Here is a 23,890-nt window from a genome sequence, read left to right as displayed (position 1 = left end):
TCCCCCGTTGGTGAAGTGGGCACAGGGAGCAAAAGCCAAGGGCCTCATTCTGCCAGCAGATGCAGAGTGAGATTTGGGTTCTGTTGACATGTGTCAGTACCATTCCACCCTAATGTGACCGCTGTTTTCCTATGTTTTCCTAGTGACCGAGTTGCAAGATACTATTATTACTGGCACCTGAAGAAACAAGTCCTGCACTCTCAGTGCGTGCTCAGAGAGGAGGCCTACTTCCTGCTGGCCGCCTTTGCACTGCAGGCTGATCTTGGGAACTTCAAAAGGAACAAGCACCGTGGAAAGTACTTTGAGCCAGAGGCTTACTTCCCAGCATGGGTAGGTGCTGTCTAGGTTCTCCATCCTGTCCATTCAGACGGACAGCTTTAAGAGATGAGCCTGTGTGTTCTGGGGATAGTGAAACAGTTCCCGATGCCCAAGTACAGTATGGGAGCTTGGCCCACTGCATGTCTTTGCTAGTCTGCTCGTAGCTAAGGACGCTCACTGCCCATCCACAGTCCCCTGTTGGGATGCACATGGCAGTGACACTCTTAATCCTCCTGGTGAAATGCAGGAGGACAAAAATGATTACTTCTCAAGAGATGAGGTCATTCACAGTTTTAATGGGCTGAGAAAACAACTTTTGGCTCTGACCTCTGTCCTTCCCTGCCAGGCAAGGAGCCACCCCCTTCTGTCGGTGAGAAGAAAGATGTAGGTCAACAGGCTCCCTAGCCTGTTGGGTTGTCATTCTTTCCTGCTGGTGACTCTGTCCCTCTCTTCTGTGCCCTCTGCTCTGGCTCAGGCTCAGGCTCACTCTCCTGCAGTAGATCGATGTTCACAGAACACTGGGTCACCTGTGTCCACAAAGCGGAGCCACCTGGCTTGCTTCCCGTCTCAGGAAAGCTTGGAAAGTCAAAGATAGGCCAAGTGTGTTTTATTTTTCTGGCTTCTTCCCTCCCGTGCACATTCCTCAGCCCACTTCCGCCTGCCTGCTTCTCCTCAGCCATGCCCAGGCTGTCCTTTGTTTGCCTGGGTTAGTAGACACTGGCCTCTCTTTTTCCTGAGTTTTTCTGCTGCACTTGGCTCTTAGCCATTTTCACCAAGGAGATTGCATCCCAATGGCTGCCTTTTATGACCATCCTCACAATACATGGTACATGAGATAACTGCGCAATCCTATGTACCACAAACTCAGAGCACCCCGAACCACACTCCTCTTTCACCCGTTTCCACAGAAGCAGCCTTTCCTCCATATTCCTGGTATCAGAGTGTCGGACATTATCATCGGCCCAGTTGTCCAAAGCCTGGCTGGCCTCACGTGAACTCTGCTTGGCACTCTGCCTCCTCCACCTCCTACCCTGCTCAGTCCCGAGTTTTGCTACTGTTGATTTCCTTTCATGCCCACTGCATCCCCTCCCTTCAGCGGTCCCTCCATTTGAGTCCCAGATCTCAACACACTGTTGCTGAGCTGTCCTTGCTTCAGTGTTCCTCAGCTTGTATCTGAGAGGATGGAGCGTCTATCTTAAACAAGCCTGCAACAACTCCCCAGTTGCCTGTGGTATGAAGTCCCAGTATGAAACTCCAGGATCTGTTTCCCACTGCCCCCTCCAGCTTTTCTTGGTCACTTGTCCTGCACCTTAAATTACCTGTTCTGACCATATCCAGCTAGTTAGTGACTTACCGATGTGTCTGCATAGCTACTGAGATGTTCCACACTTCTGGATTCTCCTCTTTTTCTTCTTTGGTTGGTTAGTTGGATGGCTGATTTGTGTTTTTGCAACAGGCTTTCACTAAATAGCCTGGCTTTCCTGGAACTCTCCATGTAGACCAGGCTGGTTTGGCACTCCCTGAAATTCTCCTGCCTCTTCCTCCTGAGTGCTGGCATGAAAGGCATGCCTGTGCAGTGCCACAGCCAACAGGGGCCTCTCTTCATAGTTCCTGTTGCATGTGAAGCCTCTCTCCTTGTTTGTTTGAGCTGACTGGCCATCTGGAGATCAGCTCCTGCGGGGTAGGTGTTCCTGCTGGGGTAGCCAGCACTGTGCCTTGTGTCCCCCTGCTCTGTGCACAAGAAGGTCCCATATATAAGTACCATTCATCTGTCCCCAGATAGTCTGTTTACTGTGTGTCCTAACAACTGTTGTATTTCTTTGTATGTTTTAAGGGACAAGGATGGCTGTAGCCATTTCTGGTTTTGATTGACATTCGGCATTTGGTTATTAAAGAGAAAGTGAGATACGGCCCCTCTTGCTGTTGGTAGTAGGCTTTGCATTCTCCAGCTGTTGTCAGATACCCAAGCTTGGTCATTTCAGTCATAGCTTCCATAGTATGTCATAGTCTCAGTGGCCAAGGTACCAGTTTTCTCCTCCTTGAGATCATCCAGATACCCACTTGAGTGTCCTTACAAATAGTGTAGCCATGTGTTTGGGGCCTGGCAAAGACAAGCTTGGTGTGCTGATGGAGATGATCTCCATACAGAAGGAGCCAGAGAGCAGAGGCTGTAACTCCAGCAAAACTTGATAATGGCCCTATCATTTCCCATGTATAACTTTTTGTTTTGTGTTGTTTTGAGACAGGGTTTCTCTATGTAGCCCTGGCTGCCCTGCAACTCTCTCTGTAGACCAGGCTGGCCTCAGATCCACCTTCCTCAGCCTCCCAAGTGCTGGGATTAAAGGTGTGTCCTATATAATTCTTTGAGATACTCAAAGTAAGAAACAAATGCCATATCTGAAAAGCCTTGTTAAAACTAAAAACTCATTGGAGTTTTCATTCTCACTATTTGAAACCCTTCCTTTTGCTCATGTTGCTGCTACCTTTTCATCTTTTCAAATCCTTGTGAAATCTGTAACACGAATAATAAAAGACCCAGAGAGAGATACTGGGGTTCAAGCTTCAAGCTGAAGATCAGAGAAGCAAAGCAGCCAGCCACTACCTCAGGCTGAAAGGGCTGTCCTTTCCTCAGTGTGGCTGAAGAATAAATCTCTCACGAGCCCTCTTTGCTTCTTCCTTTTATAACTCCCTAGTGCTGGGATTAAAGGCATGTGATCCCAAGTGCTGAGATCACCGTTGTGTGAGCTATTTCTCTTTTAGACTGGATCAATTTCATGTTGTTTAGTGTGGCCTTGAACTAACAGAGATTCATCTATTTGTCTCTTAAGTCCTGGGATTAAAGATGTGTTCCACCACTGCTTGGCTCTATGGCTAGCTAGTATGACTGCTGGGATTAAAGGTGTGTATCACCATTGCCTGGCTCTATGGCTTGTGGCTAGCTTTGTTTTCTGCATCCTCAGGCAGGCTTTAATAAACCGTAAGTAATATATCACCACAGAAATCAGCGAGGGCATTCTCAGCACCTCTTAGCCTGCAGCTGCTGGGTACTGTGGGTCTTTGACACTTTATAGCTTGGGTGACACCATCTGATCTAAGCCTCAGCAAATCACAATGGGCATTGAGTTGAAATGGTTCCCTCATGCATTTTCAAGGAGAATTCCTGGCCTCTTGTGTGAAAACCAAAAGTGTTCCAAAGAATCCTGCCTGATCCTTTACCTTCCCCAGATGAACGTTTATAGTCTTCTGTTCTGTGTGTGTGACTGAGGGAATGATGGGAGCCAAAACCTGCAGGTGTTCTGACGTAGGTGATTTTTATAGTACCCATCATTTTGGGAGTATAATCCATGAAATGTGTGAAGTTACACCAGTTTGTGTGGGATTTTCCCCCACTTTGGTGGCTTTTAAAACCAAGAGAATGTTTTTCTCATTGAGGTTTTTCTTCTTCTACCAAATGGACTTACAGTTCATAGTGTTAGCCGATTCCACCCAGTAGCACAAGGTAGTAAAAATAGGATAAAATTAGAATTTTCTATTGGAAATTAGCCAGTTTATGTGGCCTATTTTAGCTTCTCATCCTTCTGTCATTTGGGGGGGCGGTGTTCCAACAGGTTGTTTCCAAGAGGGGGAAGGAGTACATCCTGAAGCACATTCCAAACATGCACAAAGACCAGTTTGCACTGACGGCCTCCGAGGCGCATCTGAAATACATCAAAGAGGCAGTTCGACTGGATGACGTTGCCATCCATTACTACAGGCTATACAAGGTAGGAGAGCCCTAGGCCCGGCCTCTGGGATATGCTCCTTCCTGAATGGGATTTCAGCTCACCTTAGAACTGCCATAAAAAGAGCTTTTCTTGGCTTCCACCGGTCAGGCCAGTGGCCATCCTGATCTAGACTGGAAGCAGGATGGAGGATTCCTTAAATGTTTGTAGCAGTGCAGTAACATACAGTTACAGATCATGAGTCTGGCTCCCCAGTACTTAACGCTGTAAGTCTTTTTCTGCTTTGAAGGAGTTACCCTTGCAACCCAGTTGGTGAATATTATTTTAGTATTCCTCTGGCGAAGCCATGCCCTCATTCGCCATTGTTCATCCTTTAATTACAGGAGTGTCCCCACAGCAACCAGTGCAGACAGAGCACTGTATTCATTTCTTCCTTCAGACCCCACCACTCTGTAAGAAGTGCTCATGTTATAGGTCAGGAAACTTGAGGCTTAAGGAAGTTAAATAATTCACTAAGGTTGAAAAACCAAGTGGCAGAATTTGGCTTCAGCCCAGGCTCCTGGATGACAAAGTCTGTATATCAGTCAAGCGCCATTCGCACTCGGGCCCCCTTATTCTCTTTTGCAGCTCATGTATCCCCAGCCCTATTTTTCTGCCCTGAAATGGGCCACACATTCACAGATCATTGGGGGCTGAAGCATCTTCTTGACTTCTCCTCCCTGCTTCCCCTCCTTCCCTATCCTTAGCAGTGCTATCCTTGACTAGAACTGTATTCTGCTAAGTACTCAAGGTATAATTACAAACCCAGTGAGATGGAGTTGTTAAAACATAGTCAACTGTGAGATTGAATCCCAGTTTGGCTCTTTACTCTGTGACCCTAGGCAAGCATTTAACGTCTCTGTGCTTCAGATGTCCCATAGCTTAAAGGACACTAGAACCTACCTACTCCTTAGGACTGCAGCCTAAAGGAATTGATGAGGGAACCGTGTTTAAATAGTGCGTGTCACATGTCAAGCATGATGTTCAGTGAGCTATCTCATTGATATGTTTGCTGTCCCTATCCCTATCATACCCTTTGTGATGAGATTAGTATAACTGGGTGTGGGGGGGAGGGATGTTTGTTCATATTGCTGGGTAGTTTTCCCAGCTGGTTCCAAAACTCAGCATACTCTCCCTGCCTTGCTCTGGCTCTCACCATCCTAGGAAGGCATATGGAGTTCCTTAAGATCTGTCTAAATTCCTAAAGGGCTGACTCACTTTTCCTTAGAGGTATCTTCTTGACACCTCATTTTACATGAGAAAATTCCAGTGAGTGGCATTTGGGACAATCTGCTCATATATTGAAGTGCATTAGAAGTATAAATGATACATTGGACAGACTGTGGCCTTGGAATGAGCTATCAGTTAGAGGCCCTGGGGATCCTGGGCAACTGCACTGGTCACGGGCCATCTGTTGAGTAAGAATGACACTGTGCCCTGTGAAGGCCAGAGGGACCCATGCAGTAAGAGGCCTGAAATAGCGAGGCAGGGCACCTGTGACCTTAGAAGCGTTGAGAAAGTGACCGGTGCTTTTTTTTTTTTTTTTTTTTTTTTTTTTTTTTTGTCTTATTTGCTGGGGAACCATGCTAGGTTAAAGAATCCCAATAAAGTAGTCTTGGGGAGGGGGGGTATTTGTTTAGTATATGATTCTGTGTGGTGTAGAAAATGCCTTGTCTGCTTTACAAAGACATTTGACAGAAAGCTGTAACTGATAGCTCCTGTTTGGAGAATCAAGCAGCAGCCATTAAATCTGCTCCATTACTGGCAGTTTACAAAAGGGAAAAGGCAGAGCAGACAGCGTTTGGGAAAAAACGGCTTCATGGCTGTTTTCTCCATACACTCCCAGGCATGCGTGCAGCATTGCTTTGGACCCATTCTTATTTGAGAAAGCATGGGTACAACCTGGGGAGGGAACTGAGGCTGTGTGCTGGTGGAACCTGACACTGCACGTTCCTTTCTTGGCATAAAAATGGATTAGCTGGGAAGAAATAATCCAAGCTAGTCACAAGCCAGTTTCTTCTCTATATTCCAAGCAAAAACATGTTTTCTAATACTTCTTGTGTTACTGAGAAAAATGGCCTTAAACTTGGTAAGATCTAGGGGCTGGAGAGATGGCGTAGTGGTTTGGAGCACTAGTTCTCTTTAAGAGGTTAGTGGCTCACAGCCATCCTTAACTTCAGTTCCAGAACATCCAACTCCGTCTTTCAGCCTCCGCCAGCCCTAGGTACACATGTGGTTGGTGCACAATACCCATGCATATAAAATAAATCAAAAATGTTTTAAATTTAAATATTTGACAATGTTCATTTATTGTTTTGAGATACCTTGTAAAGAAAATGTTTAGTAGTAACTTTTAAAGCTTCATGCCTTACTCATTACACTTAAGTCCTTAAAGATTTGCCCAATCTGAGCACATTTTTAATTCTAGCATTCTTTTCCTAGTAGTTAAAATGGCTTAAGTTTGACAGTTTGCACACATAGTAGAATGTCTATCCTATCAGCAGATATTTGCAGATTAGCAATAGAAATCTTTTGCTGAAATGCCTTAAGTGTTTGGTCACTTGTGTCTGCTTTTGGCTTCAGGGGTAGGGAGCTAGGGGAGTTAACCAATTTGAAACCTGTAACCCTGTCAGATATGCGTTGTACTGTAACTAGACCATGGGATTCTAACATCCTCATGAAGGTAGAAGGTGAAAATGATCAAAAGGTAGGAAGGCAGCAAGAAATGCCTTGCTGCTGAAGTTCTCAGCAACATAAGTACTTAGAATATTCTCAGAAGTGGATGTTGTGTATACAGTGCTGAACACTAAAACCTGGAAACCTAAGGAGTCAGAAATAAAGAGTGTAATTGCTTTAATAAATACTTGAGATTTTCTTAAGTCTTGCAGAAAACCAAGGACGTGGAAAGATTTGAGCAGTTATTTTAAGTTAAGAAAACAAAAACAAAACCCTTCTAATTCTGAAAAGTGTCTTTTTGTTTCTTCATTGCTCAATTGTTTATTATACAAGGAAAATTGTTTCTCATAAAATTTTATTCCTTCAGGATAAAAGGGAAGTTGAAGCTTCACTGACTCTGGGATTGACCATGCGGGGAATACAGATTTTTCAGGTTTGTAAATGGGGGGGGAGGGGGGTAATCAAATGGTATTGAGCAGGTCTTACTACAGAGAATGCTTGTGTGACCCTCCTATAGGCTCAGCCCTCATTTCCTGTCTGTCAGCACAGGGGTGGGTGATGTACGTCAGGGATGGAGTGACTCCACCTGCCTTGACAGTAGTCACCCTTAACAGAGACTTGCAGGGCAGAAGACCAGCCCAGTCTCAGCATTCCAGAGCCTCACTGTCCAAAAGTTGCTCTTTGAATCTCATGGATTATCAGTGTTCTTCTCTCCTATCATAGAAAGCTCCTACCCAATGCTTCTATGTCCGTTACAGTTTTCTGATACACAATGTCCCATAAGTGGGTAGGGACTGTCTCCCTCCTACAGGTAGGACAGTGCTATCCTTTAGCCTTACATCAGGGACTGGAAGGAAGTAGCTCTCTTAGAAAGATGGCTTATCTTTAATCCAGGCAAAAAACCCAGTTATGGAAGTATCAGCCCCTTGGTTGCCAAGTGTCTGGGAATCTTTTGGACTGCCTGTTTAAATTCAGGGATAGACCAAAGGGTAAGTTGCCTTTGGAGGGGCAGCCATGCAGTCCACAGGAGCTGTGGGTTTTATTGATCATCTTAATTACTGTCTGCCCTTCTCCAATAAGGGTTGAGGACTCTTTCAGATTTTAATCACTGAATCTTAGTTTACTATGAAATAAGACAGTTTTAGGATGTCTGTTGTGTTTCCTTTTAACGCCTATATGCTGAAATTCTTTCCACAGAATCTAGAAGAAGAGAAACAATTGCTGTATGATTTCCCCTGGACAAATGTTGGGAAGTTGGTGTTTGTGGTAAGTGTGAAGTAACTAAGAAAAGAGGGGTTGGGAAGAGAAAAAGAAGTCTTGTAGGTGGTTTTTGAGAAGGGGGGGGGCGGTCATTTTGAAAAATGGTGTGTCCAAGAGCAGAAGTAGCCAGGTTTTTTGAATGGGGTTGGGACTGGTTGGTTGTTTTGTTTTCTTTTTAAATCAAAGCTAGGGCTGGGTGAAATGACTCAGCACAGAGGGCTTGCAGCCAAATTTAACCACCTAAGTTGAATCCCTGGGACCCACCAGGTGGAAGGGGAAGACCTAGATCCCACAGATTGTCCTCTCACCCACACAGTGGCTTGTACCTCTCATGACATACACAAATGTTTAAAAGGTTCTTTCTTTCTTTTTCTTTTTTGGTTTTTCGAGACAGGGTTTCTCTGTGGCTTTGGAGGCTGTCCTGGAACTAGCTCTTGTAGACCAGGCTGGTCTCAAACTCACAGAGATCCGCCTGCCTCTGCCTCCCAAGTGATGTGACTAAAGGCATGTACCACCACTGCCCAGCTAAAAGTTAAAAGTAAAAAAGCTGACAATATTTTGCTTTCTTAAAGTATTATCATAACCAGAGTTATTTATGTCAGAAGCAAATTAAAATAAAAGAATTTAATCTGTGTATCAGCGTCTGCCATAGTGCCTTAAGTAAATTGTATTGCAGGGAAATTGTATTGAAGGGAAAATACAAGATGACTCCACCAAATGGAATTATATTTAAAAGTCCACAACAGAGGAGTTGTTGGCACACGGAGTAAATGACTCCGAATGTGGGCTGACTGTTGGCCTAGGAAGTTACTTAGTTCTAGTGAAGAATGCAAAGTGAAATTTAAAAAGGTGTTTCCATTAATGCCAGACTATTTAGCATTGGAATGGCCATTTTCAGTAGTCCACCATAAGTAATGGGGAAAGCACTGAGGATGATATAGGTTTTATGAGACCAAATTCTTGACGCTTTCACCTTGTCTCTACTCCACCAGCCATGTTCAGCATTCCAAGAATTACAGTTACTGTTGTTTGTGTCTGTTTGGAGGTCACTAAAATCCATAATTTTACTGAGCTCTGAAGCAGTTGAGAAAAGTAGACTAGGAAAAGCTGTACTTAATGATGTGTAGACACACATTCCTCCGGGTAGACCAGAAGGCCTATGCAGATAGAGGGCCTTGAGGGGCCAGTCAGAAGGTCTGAGTCTACATTGCCTTAATTCCATGAGCACCGTCTGCTCTGGCTCACTCGTGTGTTAAGTGGAGCTTTCTCTGCCCACTCTCACTGGTGCTCTCATGGGTGGCCCTTTTCCAGAACTGTTTGAAAATCATAACCCTATTTTCCCGCTCCATGGCCCAGGATCAATAGTAATAAAATGCATTCATGAAATTAAGACCCTTTAGGGTCCTGTGGTCGGTGACTCCTGAAACTCCCCCATATCACCCTGAGTTAGGGTCTTGTTGAAGATGGCAGGTTTCTCCGCCTCCTTCCCCTTCCCCAAGGGGTTTTTGGATTCAGCATGGACAGACACCAGGAATCCATTTCACAGGCTTCCCAGCCCTGCCTACATGTGTGACCTTGAGCAAGTGACTCAGTTTCTCTCTACCTTGGCTTCCTTCTCAGATGGTGGTAGTCTGTTCTTCATTATACACTCTTTGTGAGGATTAAATGAATTGATGTGTTTAGCACTCACTAAATGTCAGTTATTGCAATCCAAGCATTGGAGTCCAGTAAATTCAAGAGCCAATGGTTTAAAAAAATAAACACGATCTATATGTGAGCTACAGTCCTCTGATGCTTTGCTCCAGCTCCACCTGGATTCATCTGGAAGGATCTCTTCTGCTGGGCCAAAGAAGATGAACACACCCCACCTGTCCCACTGTCCAGGTTTCCCAGAGACCTTGGGTTTGGTATTCTTTGTCCTTCGACAACTCTGAAGGGAAAAGGGAAACAAAGATTTGTCCCTCAGAGAACTGTCAGTTCAGCTTCACACATCTATAAGAATCTTAGTTTAAGAGTAAAAGGGACTTTGGCAATTCAGAGAGTTTCCTGCCATAATTTACTTTGTGCTTTCCCTCCACAGGGCAAGAAGTTTGAGATTTTGCCCGATGGCCTTCCCTCTGCCAGGAAGCTGGTCTATTACACAGGGTGTCCCACACGCTCCCGGCATCTCCTGCAGCTGTTGAGCAACAGCCACCGCCTGTACATGAACCTGCAGCCGGTCCTGCGCCACCTCCGCAAGCTGGAGGAGAACGAAGGTGCGACGGGTCAGGTGGTGGTGTGGTCCACATGGGGAAAGCAAGGGCTGCCTTGCCCCACTGGCCTCTTACTCTCCCCACCAGGAATGTGAATTTTTAAACACCGGCAGAGTGGGATTTTTAGAGATGGAGACTAGAAATTCAGAGGTCCAAGCAGCTCTCCAGCCTCATCTATTTAGAGTTTCTAGCCCCTGGCTTGAAAATCTTGCAAAGGGCTAGGCTGGAACCCTTTTGCATCAGTGCTGAGTGCACCAGGCCAACTGGCCTTGCTGTCTGTAGGAAGCTGCAGTTCTTTCCAACATGGAACTTTCCTTAGGCCCAAGTCAGTGAAGATAGGTCAATGCTTCTCTGATTGACAGCAGGGCGACCCTCAAGATGACGCTGTAATAATAAAATGGAGAAGGCCTTTTCCACCCAGGGAGTTTGCCCACAGCCCTGTGGGGGCTTTGAAGAGATGCAGTGGACCTGAACAGTATGTTCGAGGCCCTAGCTCTGTTCCTAAGAAGAAGGCAGGCTGAAAATGTTGGGCCCTCTGGTAGCCAACTTCAATTTAGCAGTTTCTATCTTTGTCCTCAGTTATGGTACCCCGGGGCTCCTCTACTTAGTAAATACCAGCTTCTCATCCCCAAGTGCTGTTTTGTGTGTTGCTGAGAATCAATTTCAGTTTGTTCCACAAAGTCCTATTGTGGTCACTGTCACAGTAGTCAGATTAGACATGGAATGTCTGCCTGGGCCTCAGGACACAGTGGTTCGTGCTTTAGCTCTATACATGAAACAAGTGCTGATCCCAGTGCTCCAGTGGAAAGGGACAAGGACCTGTCCTCCCTCTAACAAAGCAGCCTTAAAGAAGACATGTGTCTTCTCTAAAGCCAGGTGTGGCCAGATGTGTGGAGTTTCCTTAAATCTACAATGATGAGAGCGTGAATCACTCCCTGCCACTGTGACTCTATCAGGTGTACCGGCCTCTGCTGCAGGCTGCCCCTTCTCCCATAAGCCTAACAAATGCATCACCTCTGGGCTAGTGTGAATATTAAGAGGATCCACTTAGGGACAAAGCACCAAGACCTGTGAGAAAACAGGTGACTCAACTGGCTCTAGAGCCCATGATTTTCCAAATGGGCCCCATTCCTAAGGCCACTGTGGCGCCTTAAGGGGTTCATCTAATTGCATCAGCTCTCAGCCCAAAGCATTTTAGTAATGTGAAAGACCTTGAGGGGAGCCCTTGAGAGTCTGACAGATCTAGGGCCCTTTCCCTGCAGAGATAAGGTAACGTTGCAAAGGATGCTGAGCTCTAGGAGGCCAGGACACCATCTCCTTCACGTGTCGGCACTTAAGTGATCAAATGTCTCACTCAGTCCATTCTGCTGCCAGAACAGAGCATCCCAGGCTGGTGATGCATAGACTAGGCATCTGCCAGAGACTTCCTCGTGGATAATCTGGAAGAGCAAGGAGCAGGTACAGGATACTAGAGGAGACTCCCACAGAAACATTTGTCCATGAATAAGGACAGAGCCCTCACAGACTGGTCACATCTAAATAGCCCCACATCCTACACTGTCACAACCCTAACGAAATCTCAGCCTGAGTTTGAGAGGGGACATTCGGAGCACAATGGGGGAGTGAGGAAATGATAAAGGTGTATGTTGCATCTTGTATTTGGTTGAGTTTAAATGGCAGTATTCTTACAAAAAAAAAAAATATATGCTTAGTGTTTTTGTTTGTTTGTTTTTCCTGTTTAGAGGTGCCTTCGGATCTGAAGAAATCCTCACACCACATTTCTGTGAGCTAGCTTTGATACAAATTCACTAATCCACATGTAAGGGCTTTATCATTTTAACCAGAAAAGCCCATTTTGGCATTAGCTGAGCATAAAAAGAAGGGTTTCTTTAAATTCCAGTTCTACATACCTTTTAAGACTCTGTTTCACCATTTCTATAGAAGCAGTCACAAGATGGAGTTGGGAGAACGAAAATATGCCTGTGTCATTAAAAACATCATCTAACCAGACAATGGTAGCCCACGCTTTTAATCCCAGCTCTTGTGTAGCAGAGGCAGGCCAATCTCTGTGAATTCCCGAACAGCCAGGGCTATTACACAGAGAAACATGTTTTGGAAAAAAAGAAAAAAGAAAAAACCATCATCTATGGTTACTAGAACATGTTCTTAGGTCCCAGATCAAGAAGTCACACTTAGCACATTTTATTCCAAAACATAGTGTGAAAACCTCTGTTCCCCAGGCTTACTCTGTAGAAGGCATGGTGTTCTGATGATCTGGCCACGGGCTCTCATGATCAGAAGGGGGCAAAGGACCATGGGCTGCATCCACCAGGCCTCCTTTCTTTCTCTCGTCACCCATTACCTCCAGAGAGCTGGTGGGGGTACAGGTTCAAGTCTGTGTGCAGACAGAAGAACTGCAAGTGTTTCTGCTTAGCCAAGAAGCAAGACAAGTATGTCCATTAACAGGCCCCCAGAGATCCCAATTAGGCTGCTAATCTAAAATTACATCAATTTAATGTTCCCCAAATGTACTCTGTCCTTAACAGAGTCTACTGTGCTTCTTTTTCCTCAGTATTAAGACAAGAGAGCTAACTGTTTCTTTTAAATGTTTCTCATCTGAAACATAAGAACTCTGCCTTGATCACAGCCCTTAGTTCAGCTGTGGCTTTGTAACTCCATGTATGTTTAGCTTAGTGTTGCTAAGAGAACTTCCTCAATTCTGGCTTTCCAGTGTCTGTCTTTGTCTGCATCAACCAACAACACTAATCTGTTCAATGTGAGGATTTTTACCAAAAACCACCTGGTGTGGCACCAACCATTAGTGAGGACTATGGTAGATGATGCCTCACTTTTGGGCCAAACTGGAGAAAAACCAGTCTTGGATTACTTGAAAAGCTAAGTTTGAGAATCTTTGAAAGAAATTTTTTGAATAGCTTTGTCTTGTTGGGTTTAGCAACTGAAGGTAACAGGAGACCAAATTGAACAAATGGACACACAAAATGAACAGCAGTTAGCATATTGAATAACTATTCACTGAATGTTTCTAGAATCATCTGTGAGGACCAGACTTTGATATTTAACATGATGTTATCTGCCAGCTTTGCAAAAACGCAGAATCCCATAGTGGCTGTCTCAGCAGTGTCACATCGCTCTGCAAGGTGTTGGGTGTTCTCAGTCGCTGAACTTGTATGATAGCTGTTTGCAGACAGGAAGTAAGTGGCATGCCCTGACACTCTGAAGAGCCCACTTCTCTGGTGTTTGAAGCTTCATAACTGGCCGTTTTAAAGTCTCCCCTCGAGGGACTGTTACAGTGATGTATTCCTTGTATAGTTCTCCTACATCAAGCTCCAGTTCCCAGAATTCCTCAGTCACTAGGTTCTGAGAGGCTGCCCTTGGTCTCGGCTTGGCATTCTCTCCTGCCTTGGTGGAGTATGCACTGAGCTGTATTCTCCCACACAGAGAAAAAGCAGTACCGGGAATCCTACATCAGCGACAACCTGGACCTTGACATGGACCAGCTGGAAAAGCGATCCCGTGCCAGCGGAAGCAGCGCCGGCAGCGTGAAGCATAAGCGCTTATCCCGCCACTCCACGGCCAGCCACAGCAGCTCCCACACCTCGGGCATCGAAGCCGACACTAAGCCCCGGGACCCAGGGCCAGAAGACAGCTGTTCAGGCAGCGCCATGCACCGCAAGCTGAAGACCTGCAGCTCCATGACTAGCCATGGCAGCTCCCACACCTCAGGGGTGGAGAGCGGCGGCAAAGAGCGCCTGGAAGAGGACTCTCAGGATGATGGTAACTTCCGTTGCTGCAGCTTTTCCCATGTTGGTCCAGTAGAGTTAGAATCTGGTTAGTGTCTAAGTAATGGTGATAGAGAAGTTTTGCCGTCTTCCCAGTAACCTGAGTGAGTTGCATATGTCTATCAGAGACCTTTGCAGCCTCAGGGTTAGCAGCTTTAATGAAGTAGAGCCCATGTGTCTTGTGTTTCTTCCTCTTAAAAAAAAAAAAAAATGCATCCTGTATATACCATTAACTCCCAAAGTGTTTTCTTGAGTGTTCCCCACGTCATCAGAGCTATAGGGAATCTAAACGAAGTACAGAACCTAGCTGCTAAGAAATGGCTCTCCGTTGAGAGAAGGCAACAGGTCCCAGCCTCTGTCGGCCAGATTTAGCATCTGTGTGCTTCTTTTAAGCTTGTTTGTATTTCACATGAGATATCTATAGCATCTGGGATTGATTGAAAAAGAAACAAGAAACTATTGACTCTTGCACATAATGTATTAGGCTCCTGTATACTTCATGTGGCTCCACAGCAGCCGCTCGCTGTGGGACGCTCAGGTGGCATGGGTCCGCAGTCCTTGCCCTGAGGCTAATGACCTGTCAGCATCAGTTAGCCACAGGTCACTGCAGCATGGCTCCACAGCTTCCCCCCTCCCTTAAAGAGCAGAGTGATTGATGGCAGATCGTGGCACAAGAGGCTATGGCATACAGCAATCCTTCAAAACAAGCACACCATACTGCGACTTGTGCCTAGACTTTCCTACTGCAGGGTTGTGTTCTCAGTTTGTTCACAAATGTGAGTTTTTACCTAGCTGCCCTCACAGTGTAGTGTGGTTGTGGGTTGTGGTCTTCATTTTCCTTGGGGTCATTAAATGTTTTCTCCCCTACTCCTGTGTCAGAAATAGAGATGCTGGTTGATGACCCCACGGACCTGGAGCCCATGACAGAGGAAGTCAGCCCTGACGTGTGCATCTACATCACAGAGGACATGCTCCTGTCAAGGAAGCTGAATGGACACTCCGGTGAGCTCTTAACAGCCAGCTGTTTCCTCCAGAAGCCCATAAACATGTTCCTTAGTAGATAGGAGGGTGGTGCCAATGCTCAGTCAACCAAAGAGAAAAGCCACTTCAGGTCACTCGACCACAGGGCCAGGTGCCTTCTGTGGAAGAGCAGAAGAGAGATGGGTACCAGGAAGGAACATTAGCATCTTTTACCCAGGCTATGGACCACAAATTGCTGTGTTGTACGCTGACCGGCTTTCTTTTCTTTTCTTTCTTTCTCTTTCTTTCTTTCTTTCTTTCTTTCTTTCTTCCTTTCTTTCTCTCTCCTACCTCGAATTCTTGAGAATTAGAGAACCACATGGCCTTAGAAGGAACTTCGGTTACCCTTCAGTCTGGTCTCTTCCCTTTTGCACATGAGAAAAATAAGATTAAAGAGACAAATGCCCATGACTAGAAACAGAAGTCAGGCCTCCAGATTTGGTTTGTGTCCCCCAGTCTGCAAGAAAAAGAGTCAAACTGGTGTTATTTTTATAGATAGACATTCTTTTCTTGTTTTTTGGTTGGTTGATTTTTTGAGACAGGGTTGTTCTATATATCCCTGGCTGTCCTGGAACTCATTCTGTAGACCAGACTGGCCTTGAACTCACAGAGGTAGACATTTCTTGAATTGGATATTTGCATGTATTCTTCTAGAAAACATGCCTTCACTGTTGGTGCTAGGGTTGTATAATACTCTGTAATGCATGTTTCCACCATGTGAAGTCAGCAGTGTGAGTTTGTTTTAAACCTCTGTGTGCCTCTATCATGTGTCACTAATTAGTCTCCTCTGTTCCTTGGGTTTAAGACTTAGGGAGCCAGCATTGTAAAAGAGCCATGGATTCTTATTCTCCAACCACTCTCAGCTTTGATCAAATGAGAGGCTCCCCTTCCACCTCTCTGAGTGGCTAATACCAGCTGTCGGAGGGGAACTAGACAGACACACTGTCACTGTCATCCTGCCTCTTACTGTACCAGAACAATTCATTGCAGAATTCCATTTGCTCACCCAACCCAACTACACTTGTAGATGCTCACCCTAAGCTGTGCAGACCTCCATCCTCTCCCTCCCAGCCCAGATTCATGATGCTAGGCCAGCCTTGACTTTTCCTGTCCATTCTCTTTATTATAAATATTGAATTGTCTCTTTATTATACTAAATGTAAATCTTCAGCTAAATGTATGCATATAATAAGTGCACGAGAAGTGCTGCACATTTGTTTGTTAAAAAAAAAAAAAATTGAAGTAGTATACACCAAAACGCCTATGAAAGAATACCTGGGCCATTGACAGGAGCTTCATATTCGTAGGTCTCTGCATTCACTTTTTAGGAGATTATTAATTTTGTGATTTTGAGTAGAAATAAAATTTAAATAGGATGACTGTTAATAATATTTAATATACCTTTTTCTATGTTTTTAGTAGTGAAAAACAACGAAGAGTTGAATTGTCCGATCACTAGACATTGGAATATTAGCTTTTACATGAGATTTTTCAAAAGATACTATGCAGAATTCAAAAGTTAGGCAAGGAAAGTACAAATTATGTAAAAATGATATAACTGGAACTGTTTATATAGAACAGTTGGGGCCAGAACAGTTGGGGCCACAGTTGCTCTCAGTTTCTCCTTGCGTCACCCCGGTTTTCCAGTTTCTCTGCCACATGAGTATTGCTTTGGATCTGATCTGATTGAGTGCTGATGAGGCAGCCCTGTTTGACTCTGATTCCGCCCCCCCTCCCCCAGTGGTGGACATGAGCTTGGAAGAGAGTGTTCAGAGACACAGGAGCCTAGGACATTACCAGAGACCCCACACAGAATCATACCACATGCCAAGTGGTGCATAAGCCCTTGGGTCCGGTGGGATCCATTCAAAGGTTCTCACTAGCACCCCAAGCATGAGCATCGCCCGTGTATAAGCCCAAATGGCTTCATGTTCTGGGCTCACTGAACTGTTTACCAAGCCCTCTGTGTTTACAAGGTGCATACTGGGCTCCGTAGGCTGCTGGCAGTAGCTAAGCAAGTCTCTGGTATGGTGAGGGTACATGTCCCTCTGAAGTCATTATCTCTATGCCTCTACTGCTGGTCCTGGCTTGTTTCAGTGGTGTTTGGTCCAACACCCAGCACGGGTTGGTAATTTTAGCCTGTCAAACATTTTTGGAGAACGCATCCCTCACATGTTAAAAGTCAGAGAGGCACGAATATCATCCTTAGATTTCTGGTTCTGAAAATGAGGTTTCCTTGAGGCACGGAGGCAATTAAGGACTGTGCTGATCTCCGAGAGCCATCTCCACCTTAATCTCTTCCCACTGGGATCTGCCGAGGGGGCTGTGGTCATAGTGACCTGTTGGCCAGCGGGAACCCCTGACCCTTTTTGTCCGTTACTGTTTAACCATCATTAAAATGCTAGTTGAGTAGCAGCCCTTGTTTGTAAAAGGAAGCTCATGAGATGTGGGGAGGCTTGAGAATTGGCCAGGATATACCGCCAGCTAATTATCTGGGCAGGTTCCAGCCCCAGCCCATCTGATTGCAGAGCCCAGCATCCTCACACCTAATATCCACATAGAACCAGAGCTATAAGATTGCATTAGTGCTCCACACTGATACATGGAGAGGAGAAGGGCGACATGGAGACGAGGTAAAGACCTCCTTAATACCTAAGGCCTCCATCTCGCCTTACAAACAGCTTACTCCTGGACCTCCCCACCTTAGCCAACCCTTACTCATCACCCTCAGCTTCCTACTAAAGAGTGGGTGCCACCAGCTGTGAGCTACTGAGAAGTCACCACTAGAGTCCTCAGTAATGATCACAGTTGGTCTTGTCAGAAAATACGGAGGAGTTTCATTGTTGTTTTTTGTTTGTTTGTTTGTTTGTTCTGTTTTACCTCAGGGTTAATTGTGAAAGAAATCAGTTCTTCCACCTCCAGCTCTTCAGAAACGGTTGTTAAGCTTCGTGGACAGAGCACCGACTCTCTTCCACAGGTACTGGGGGATTGAAACCTTTTATATTAGCAACTGGAGTTACTGACATGCTGTCCTAGTTAGGATTTCTCTTGCTGTGAAGGGGCACCTTGACCACAGCAACTCTTATAAAGGAAAACATTTCATTAAGGCTAGCTTACCATTCATTGTCAGCATGACGGGAAAGCATGGCAGCACACAGGCCGACATGGTAGTGGAGAGGAGGAGCCGAGAGTTCTTTATCTTGATCCACAGGGAGCAGGAAATGAACTGTGGGCCACACTGGGCATAGCTTGAGTATATAAGACCTCAAAACCCAGCTCCACAGTGACATACTTTCTCCCACGAGGCCACACCTCCTAATAGTGTCACTTTCTATGGGCCAAGCCTTCACATACATGAGTCTATGGGAGCCATTTTTTTTTTAAAGATTTTATTTATTTATTGTGTATGCAACATGCTGCCTCCATGTATATCTGCATGCCAGATCTCATTACGGATGGCTGTGAGCCACCATGTGGTTTCTGGGAATTGAACTCAGGACCTCTGGAAGAGCAGCCAGTGCTCTTAACCTCTGAGCCATCTCTCCAGCCAGTGGGGGCCATTTCTATACAAACCACTGCACATGCTTACATAGGACTGCAATTCATACAAATGAGCAAAAAAAAAAAAAAACAACCGGAAGGAAACAAGTTATGACCAGTTACATATATCCTCGCCGTATTCTGAATTTATTTTTCATCTCACGTGCTGGTTCCACTTATTTTGGGGTTTTATTTGGATAATTATGTACTTTGTTGCACACTCCTTTTAGGTGTTGGCCTCTGGTGGGCAGGCTTCTAGTTAATTGTGTGCATGCACCCTAGAGGGGGTGTTTGTATTGTGTTGGGGTTGACTGGACATCACAGGTATCACAACTGAACAGCAAATGCCAAACCTATAGCTCTGGGCCACTTGTGTGCCTTGAGGGTTTGTGGCAATAACCAAATAACTCCATGTCTGAGGTCCTTTTAAGACCTAGGAAGACTACATCAAGTTTAAGGGGCCAGCCGGGTGTTGGTGGCGCATGCCTTTAATACCAGCACTCGGGAAGTAGAAGCAGGCGGATCTCTGTGAGTTTGAGGCCAGCCTGGTCTCCAGAGCGACTGCCAGAATAGGCTCCAGAGCTATACAGAGAAACCCTTTCTTGAAAAAAAAAAAAAAAAAAAAAAAAAAAAAAAATTAAGGGGCCATTCTATATAGCAGTGTCACTCAAATATTATACTTTATAGCAAAATGTGCCCCTGGAATGTTTGTGTCCAGCAAAGTGGTGTCTTTTCCCAACAAGTTGTTCCTTGTGGGGCCAAACAGCAAACTTAGACTAGCTAGTTTCTTTACATCACCCAGTAAGTATCTCCCATTTGTGTTATTATCTGAGCCAGTCTTTAACTATTTTCCACCAGGACCACTTGGGATAATGAATTCAAAAAGCCTGCCACCTATTGGTAGCACTTGGAAGGACAGGACCTCTCTATGTGGCCAGGACTGCTGCTTTTTATTCTTCATTTCAAAAATTATTTTTTATCTGTGTGCATGCATGTATCTGGAGGCCGGAAGAGAGTGTCGGATGCCCAGGGGCTGGAATTACACACGGTTGTGAGCCACTATTGTGGGTGCTGGGAACTGAACCCGGGTTTTGTGCAAGAGCAGTAACAACTAAGCTGGCTCTGCAGCCCAATTTCCACCGAGCCTTTGGCAGCAATAATGCTTTATATTCTGGACTCTTTCAAAAACTTGCTTCTTCAAGCTGTGTTTCTTGAGTGATAATTGCTTTTCCATTCCTTATTCAAATATTAATAGACCCAAGCAAGAAGGGTGTTAGCAAGTTAAACTGCCCTATCTTGATGGAAAAAAGAAAGAAAAGCAATATTTTTATCTTTATAGCCTTATTTTGCAGTAACTGCTGGATTTCTCAAATGCTAGGAGTAGTTGACCACCTGTCTTTGTGTTGGCTATATACACTGGGGAGGAACACTACCCAGCTTGTACCAGCTGAGAGCTTAGGCAGAACAGGTACATTGATATACTCAGTAAAAGTCACTTCCCCAAGAAGCCGCAGGTTGGAAAGCACTTTGTAACATGAAAGGACTACTAGACATTTTATGACTTTGCATCAGCTCTGTCTGCTGGCCAAAGACATTACCTTTCCAAGTACTCCGCATTGTTGCATTTTCTCACCTTCCCTTTTCTTGCAGACAATATGCCGAAAACCAAAGACTTCCACCGATCGACATAGCCTGAGCCTTGACGACATCAGACTGTACCAGAAAGACTTCCTGCGCATCGCAGGCCTGTGTCAGGACACTGCTCAGAGTTACACTTTCGGGTGTGGACATGAACTGGATGAGGATGGCCTCTACTGCAATAGCTGCTTGGCTCAGCAGTGCGTCAACATCCAAGATGCTTTCCCGGTTAAAAGAACCAGCAAATACTTTTCTCTGGACCTCACTCATGATGAGGTCCCAGAGTTCGTTGTGTAAGTTCCACCTGCGGGCAGCCCTGCGGGCAGTCGCTGTCTGCTGGAGGCTGTGGAGTCCGAGGTTCTTTACATATTATTTGTGCCATATTTTTTCACCCCAAACTTAGCTCTTTCTTTATAATATCCATGATGGAAACAAAAGCCTTGGGACAATGCACTTTAAGTATTATGCAGAGGTAAAAGATACACAGAATGTAAAAAGACAAGTGCGCCCGGATGTTTATTGACCCTTCGGGAAGAAGTGTGCTTTATAGTTTACCCAGCTTCCAGACTGTTAGGTTGTGGTGTGTGTGTGTGTTCATCTCTTGTTTTCTAGCTCAAATACATGTTTATCACGTGGAAGATGTCAGGCATATCTGTTTGCTTGTGAATTTTTTTTCTAGCCACTCCCTCATGGAGTGCTTGCGGTTTGAGGGAGGACAGAGGGAAGTTCTCGCTTCTTTTACTGAGAGCCGTTCTTAGTCCGTAGCCATTGCTGCCCCATAGAGGTTGGCCCAAAATGAACTCTGATGGTGGAAGTCTATGGTTCTAGCCAAAGATGTGTATGTAACGGAAGTGCAACTCAGAGCCCAGAAGACGTGTGCTGGGACTCCTTTACACCCTGACAGTGCCACGCCCACTGCTCTGTTCTTCCAGGAAGCTCTGGGGTTCACCTGTGTTCATGACATGGTGCATTTTGTGGAGTTTACAAAGCTGATATATGTTAAAAACAATGGAAATGTCTTAGAAAAAGTTTGTTTGGTGGTATTTTCTTTGTTGTGTTTTTAATGATGGCAAACAAATGGCAATGCTAGTTTCTGCTTTAAAAAGATACCCTAACTGTATGTATATGTTATACATACATAGTTACATGGGACTATATGTGTTTATATGTGTTTAAAGCTGATTCTTCATTTGGACTTCCATGTATGCCTTGCACAGATAGAATTCCTTGTTGAATGTTGAGGATACGTTACAGAAAGAATGGTAGCCACAGACAATCAGTTGATAAATGTAGAGTTAAGAGTGACTTTCCTTGTGTGCCTTTGGCCAAGATTCTCAACCCTGATTGCATAAGACTTATCTGGGGAGCTTTTCAAACAAGCCTGGGTCCAACCCCGGGCCAACTTAAATCAGTCTCTTGTGGGTAGGGCCCAGGTAAAATTGTCTTTTCTTGTAAAGTTAACCAGGTAGAAGTAGTGCACAGTAGAATTGGAGCCCACTGATCCAAGAGTGTCTTTTTATTAGTTTTGAAATAGAAGTCTGCAGAGGATATTAGTGATTGTGAATGGGCCATTTTTAAGACAGTTACTGCCCTGCTGCTGTTACAGTGTCTAATGAAAGCAACCAGGAGAATGAGTTTATCAACTTGATATGCAGTGAAAATGTTGCTCGCACTTCAGGAGAGAACTTCATAGCACAATGTCTTTCTAAGGGATGTTTTTAATGATTTAGTATTTTACAGCATTTGTTTACCATATTTTGATACTCCATTTTTGCTATCTGCCAGGTTTTATTAAAAAACAAAAACTATGTATTATTTTCTAAAGAAACTCATATTTTTGTACAAAATTATGTTTTCAAGTAACGAAGAAATAGATTTAGGGTACAGCAGAACATAGGCAGTGTTCCCTGTGGATGGGAGTCAGTGTTACAGAACTGGCGGCAGCCACAAGCCCGCCCCACCATGCTGCCCTCCTGTGTGGGCACAGTTTCAACCAGAATCTCACCCAGTAGCTCTCACCTGACCCTTTACAAAGAAGAAAAAACGTTCTGTGGTCATGACATTATTTTGCTTTTGTGGAATGCTTTTAGAACAACCAAAGTTTCTGTTACCAGAATGTAACTCAGTCTCCTTGCGGAAGGATGAAAGTTGAAGGGATGACTTAATGACTTCTTTTGCTTATGAGTCATTGCATAACCTCACCACTTTTTCTTAGAGGCTTAGGGGCCAGACCCTGGTGAAGTTGGCACTCTCAAGAACCCAGATTGCCATGTTGTGTGTTTGCACAGCCCTCAGCATCATTTGCAAATACAAAGATTAAAAAATTGCTTAATTGAGCAGGTATGCTCTATACTGTTTTCCTCTCTGCTCCAGAATCCAGTCTCCAGGGTTCTGCCAGTGGCATTGCTTTTCATCACTCTCCTTCGGCCGGAATTTGGGAATGAATAGCCTTACGGATTTTCAAAGATGAAACCTGCTAGGGAACATTTTTAACTCTCCGATTCATGGTAGAATTGTGCAAAGATATGTATGTGAAAATCCACTTTGAATAATTGACATTTTTGTATTGGGAAATCGTTTTTAAAAATAAAGGAAAAGAAAAGTATACAGCTGTTATTTATGCTGCATTTGTTAACATGTCCGTTGCTGGTTAATACACCGGTTTGGTCTATGTCACTGCTCCACGTCATCTGCATTTGTATTTGCAACAGTGAGCTTTATATCTAAGTAAGCTGTAAATAATCCTTTCTGTGAAAGGATCCTCATGTTGGGATGATACTGAAATATGTTTAAAAAAAACTTGCATTATTTTGTAATTATTTCTTATAGGTGTTTCATGGTAAGATCAGCAGTCAATAAAGTTAACTTTTTGGCCTTTAAGGTGTCTGTTATTATTAGACTCCTCAGTTAAGTAAGAACCAGGAAGAAGTGCTTGTGTGCTTTCTTTGTGTTCTTCTGTCCCATAATAGAGGATATTTAAGACAACCTTGTGGTGATTGATGGTGAGACATGATGCTGAGTTCTGTGGTACTCAGATTAGAACTGCACACGTTAATCCTCATGCTTGTGAGACAGTGATTACTGCCAGCCTAGGATGAATCAAGGTTTCAGGGGCTTTTCCAGATAGTTGTGGCAAAGTCACACACTGCTGTCTCATCAGGCTAAAAGGGCATCTAGGTATTATGTGTGTACATGTGGGCACACATGCCCCACAGTGCCTGTGTAGAAGTCAGATGACAACTTGGAGAAATTGTTTCTTCCATCATGTGGGTTCTGGGAATTGAGCTCAGGTTGTCGGGCTCAGCAGTAAGTACCTTTATCCACTAAGTCATCTCCCTAGACCTAAAAGGGTTAACTTTTAAAAAAAAAGTTTTTAATTAAAGCAATAACTTTCACATAGTTATTTAAAACTGTCACAGTTGTTTTTAAGTGGTTGCATTCACAAGGTTGAAGGCCCTGAGGCATAAAGGGAAGGAGCCAGGAGCTGCATCTAGAGATGACCTCTGCAAAGCCTAGCTCACCCTCAAAGACCCCTCTGCTCCAGTTTTCTTGGCTACAGAGAGCCAGTAATAACTCAAAGGACTGTTTGAGAAATTAAATAAGGTAATAAGATACCATTAGTGAA

General features: G+C 44.6%; 1 protein-coding gene across 8 annotated transcripts in view; it reads left to right on the top strand.

Annotated features, from left to right (window-relative positions):
- Frmd6 (FERM domain containing 6) overlaps positions 1-23,145 on the top strand; it is a 74,357-nt gene extending 51,212 nt beyond the window's left edge. For 6 of the 8 annotated variants that reach the window (XM_035445933.1, XM_035445931.1, XM_035445934.1 and 3 more), the window contains 9 exons: positions 144-330; positions 3,927-4,082; positions 7,123-7,188; positions 7,953-8,021; positions 10,096-10,270; positions 13,727-14,116; positions 14,947-15,069; positions 17,973-18,064; positions 20,278-23,145. In XM_035445933.1, coding sequence (XP_035301824.1) covers positions 144-330; positions 3,927-4,082; positions 7,123-7,188; positions 7,953-8,021; positions 10,096-10,270; positions 13,727-14,116; positions 14,947-15,069; positions 17,973-18,064; positions 20,278-20,562 — 1,543 coding nt within the window. In that variant the 3' untranslated portion in view covers positions 20,563-23,145. The remainder of the gene's footprint in view (positions 1-143; positions 331-3,926; positions 4,083-7,122; positions 7,189-7,952; positions 8,022-10,095; positions 10,271-13,726; positions 14,117-14,946; positions 15,070-17,972; positions 18,065-20,277) is intronic. The other 2 variants (XM_027418202.2, XM_027418198.2) reach the window with 1 other exon arrangement.
- The last annotated feature ends 745 nt before the right edge of the window (positions 23,146-23,890 follow it).

The sequence above is a fragment of the Cricetulus griseus genome, chromosome 5, assembly GCF_003668045.3.
Source record: "Cricetulus griseus strain 17A/GY chromosome 5, alternate assembly CriGri-PICRH-1.0, whole genome shotgun sequence".
In the NCBI taxonomy this organism is placed as follows: Eukaryota; Metazoa; Chordata; class Mammalia; order Rodentia; family Cricetidae; genus Cricetulus; species Cricetulus griseus.
The sequence above is the reverse complement of the archived record's forward strand: the minus strand, read 5'-3'. Positions and strand labels throughout refer to the sequence as shown.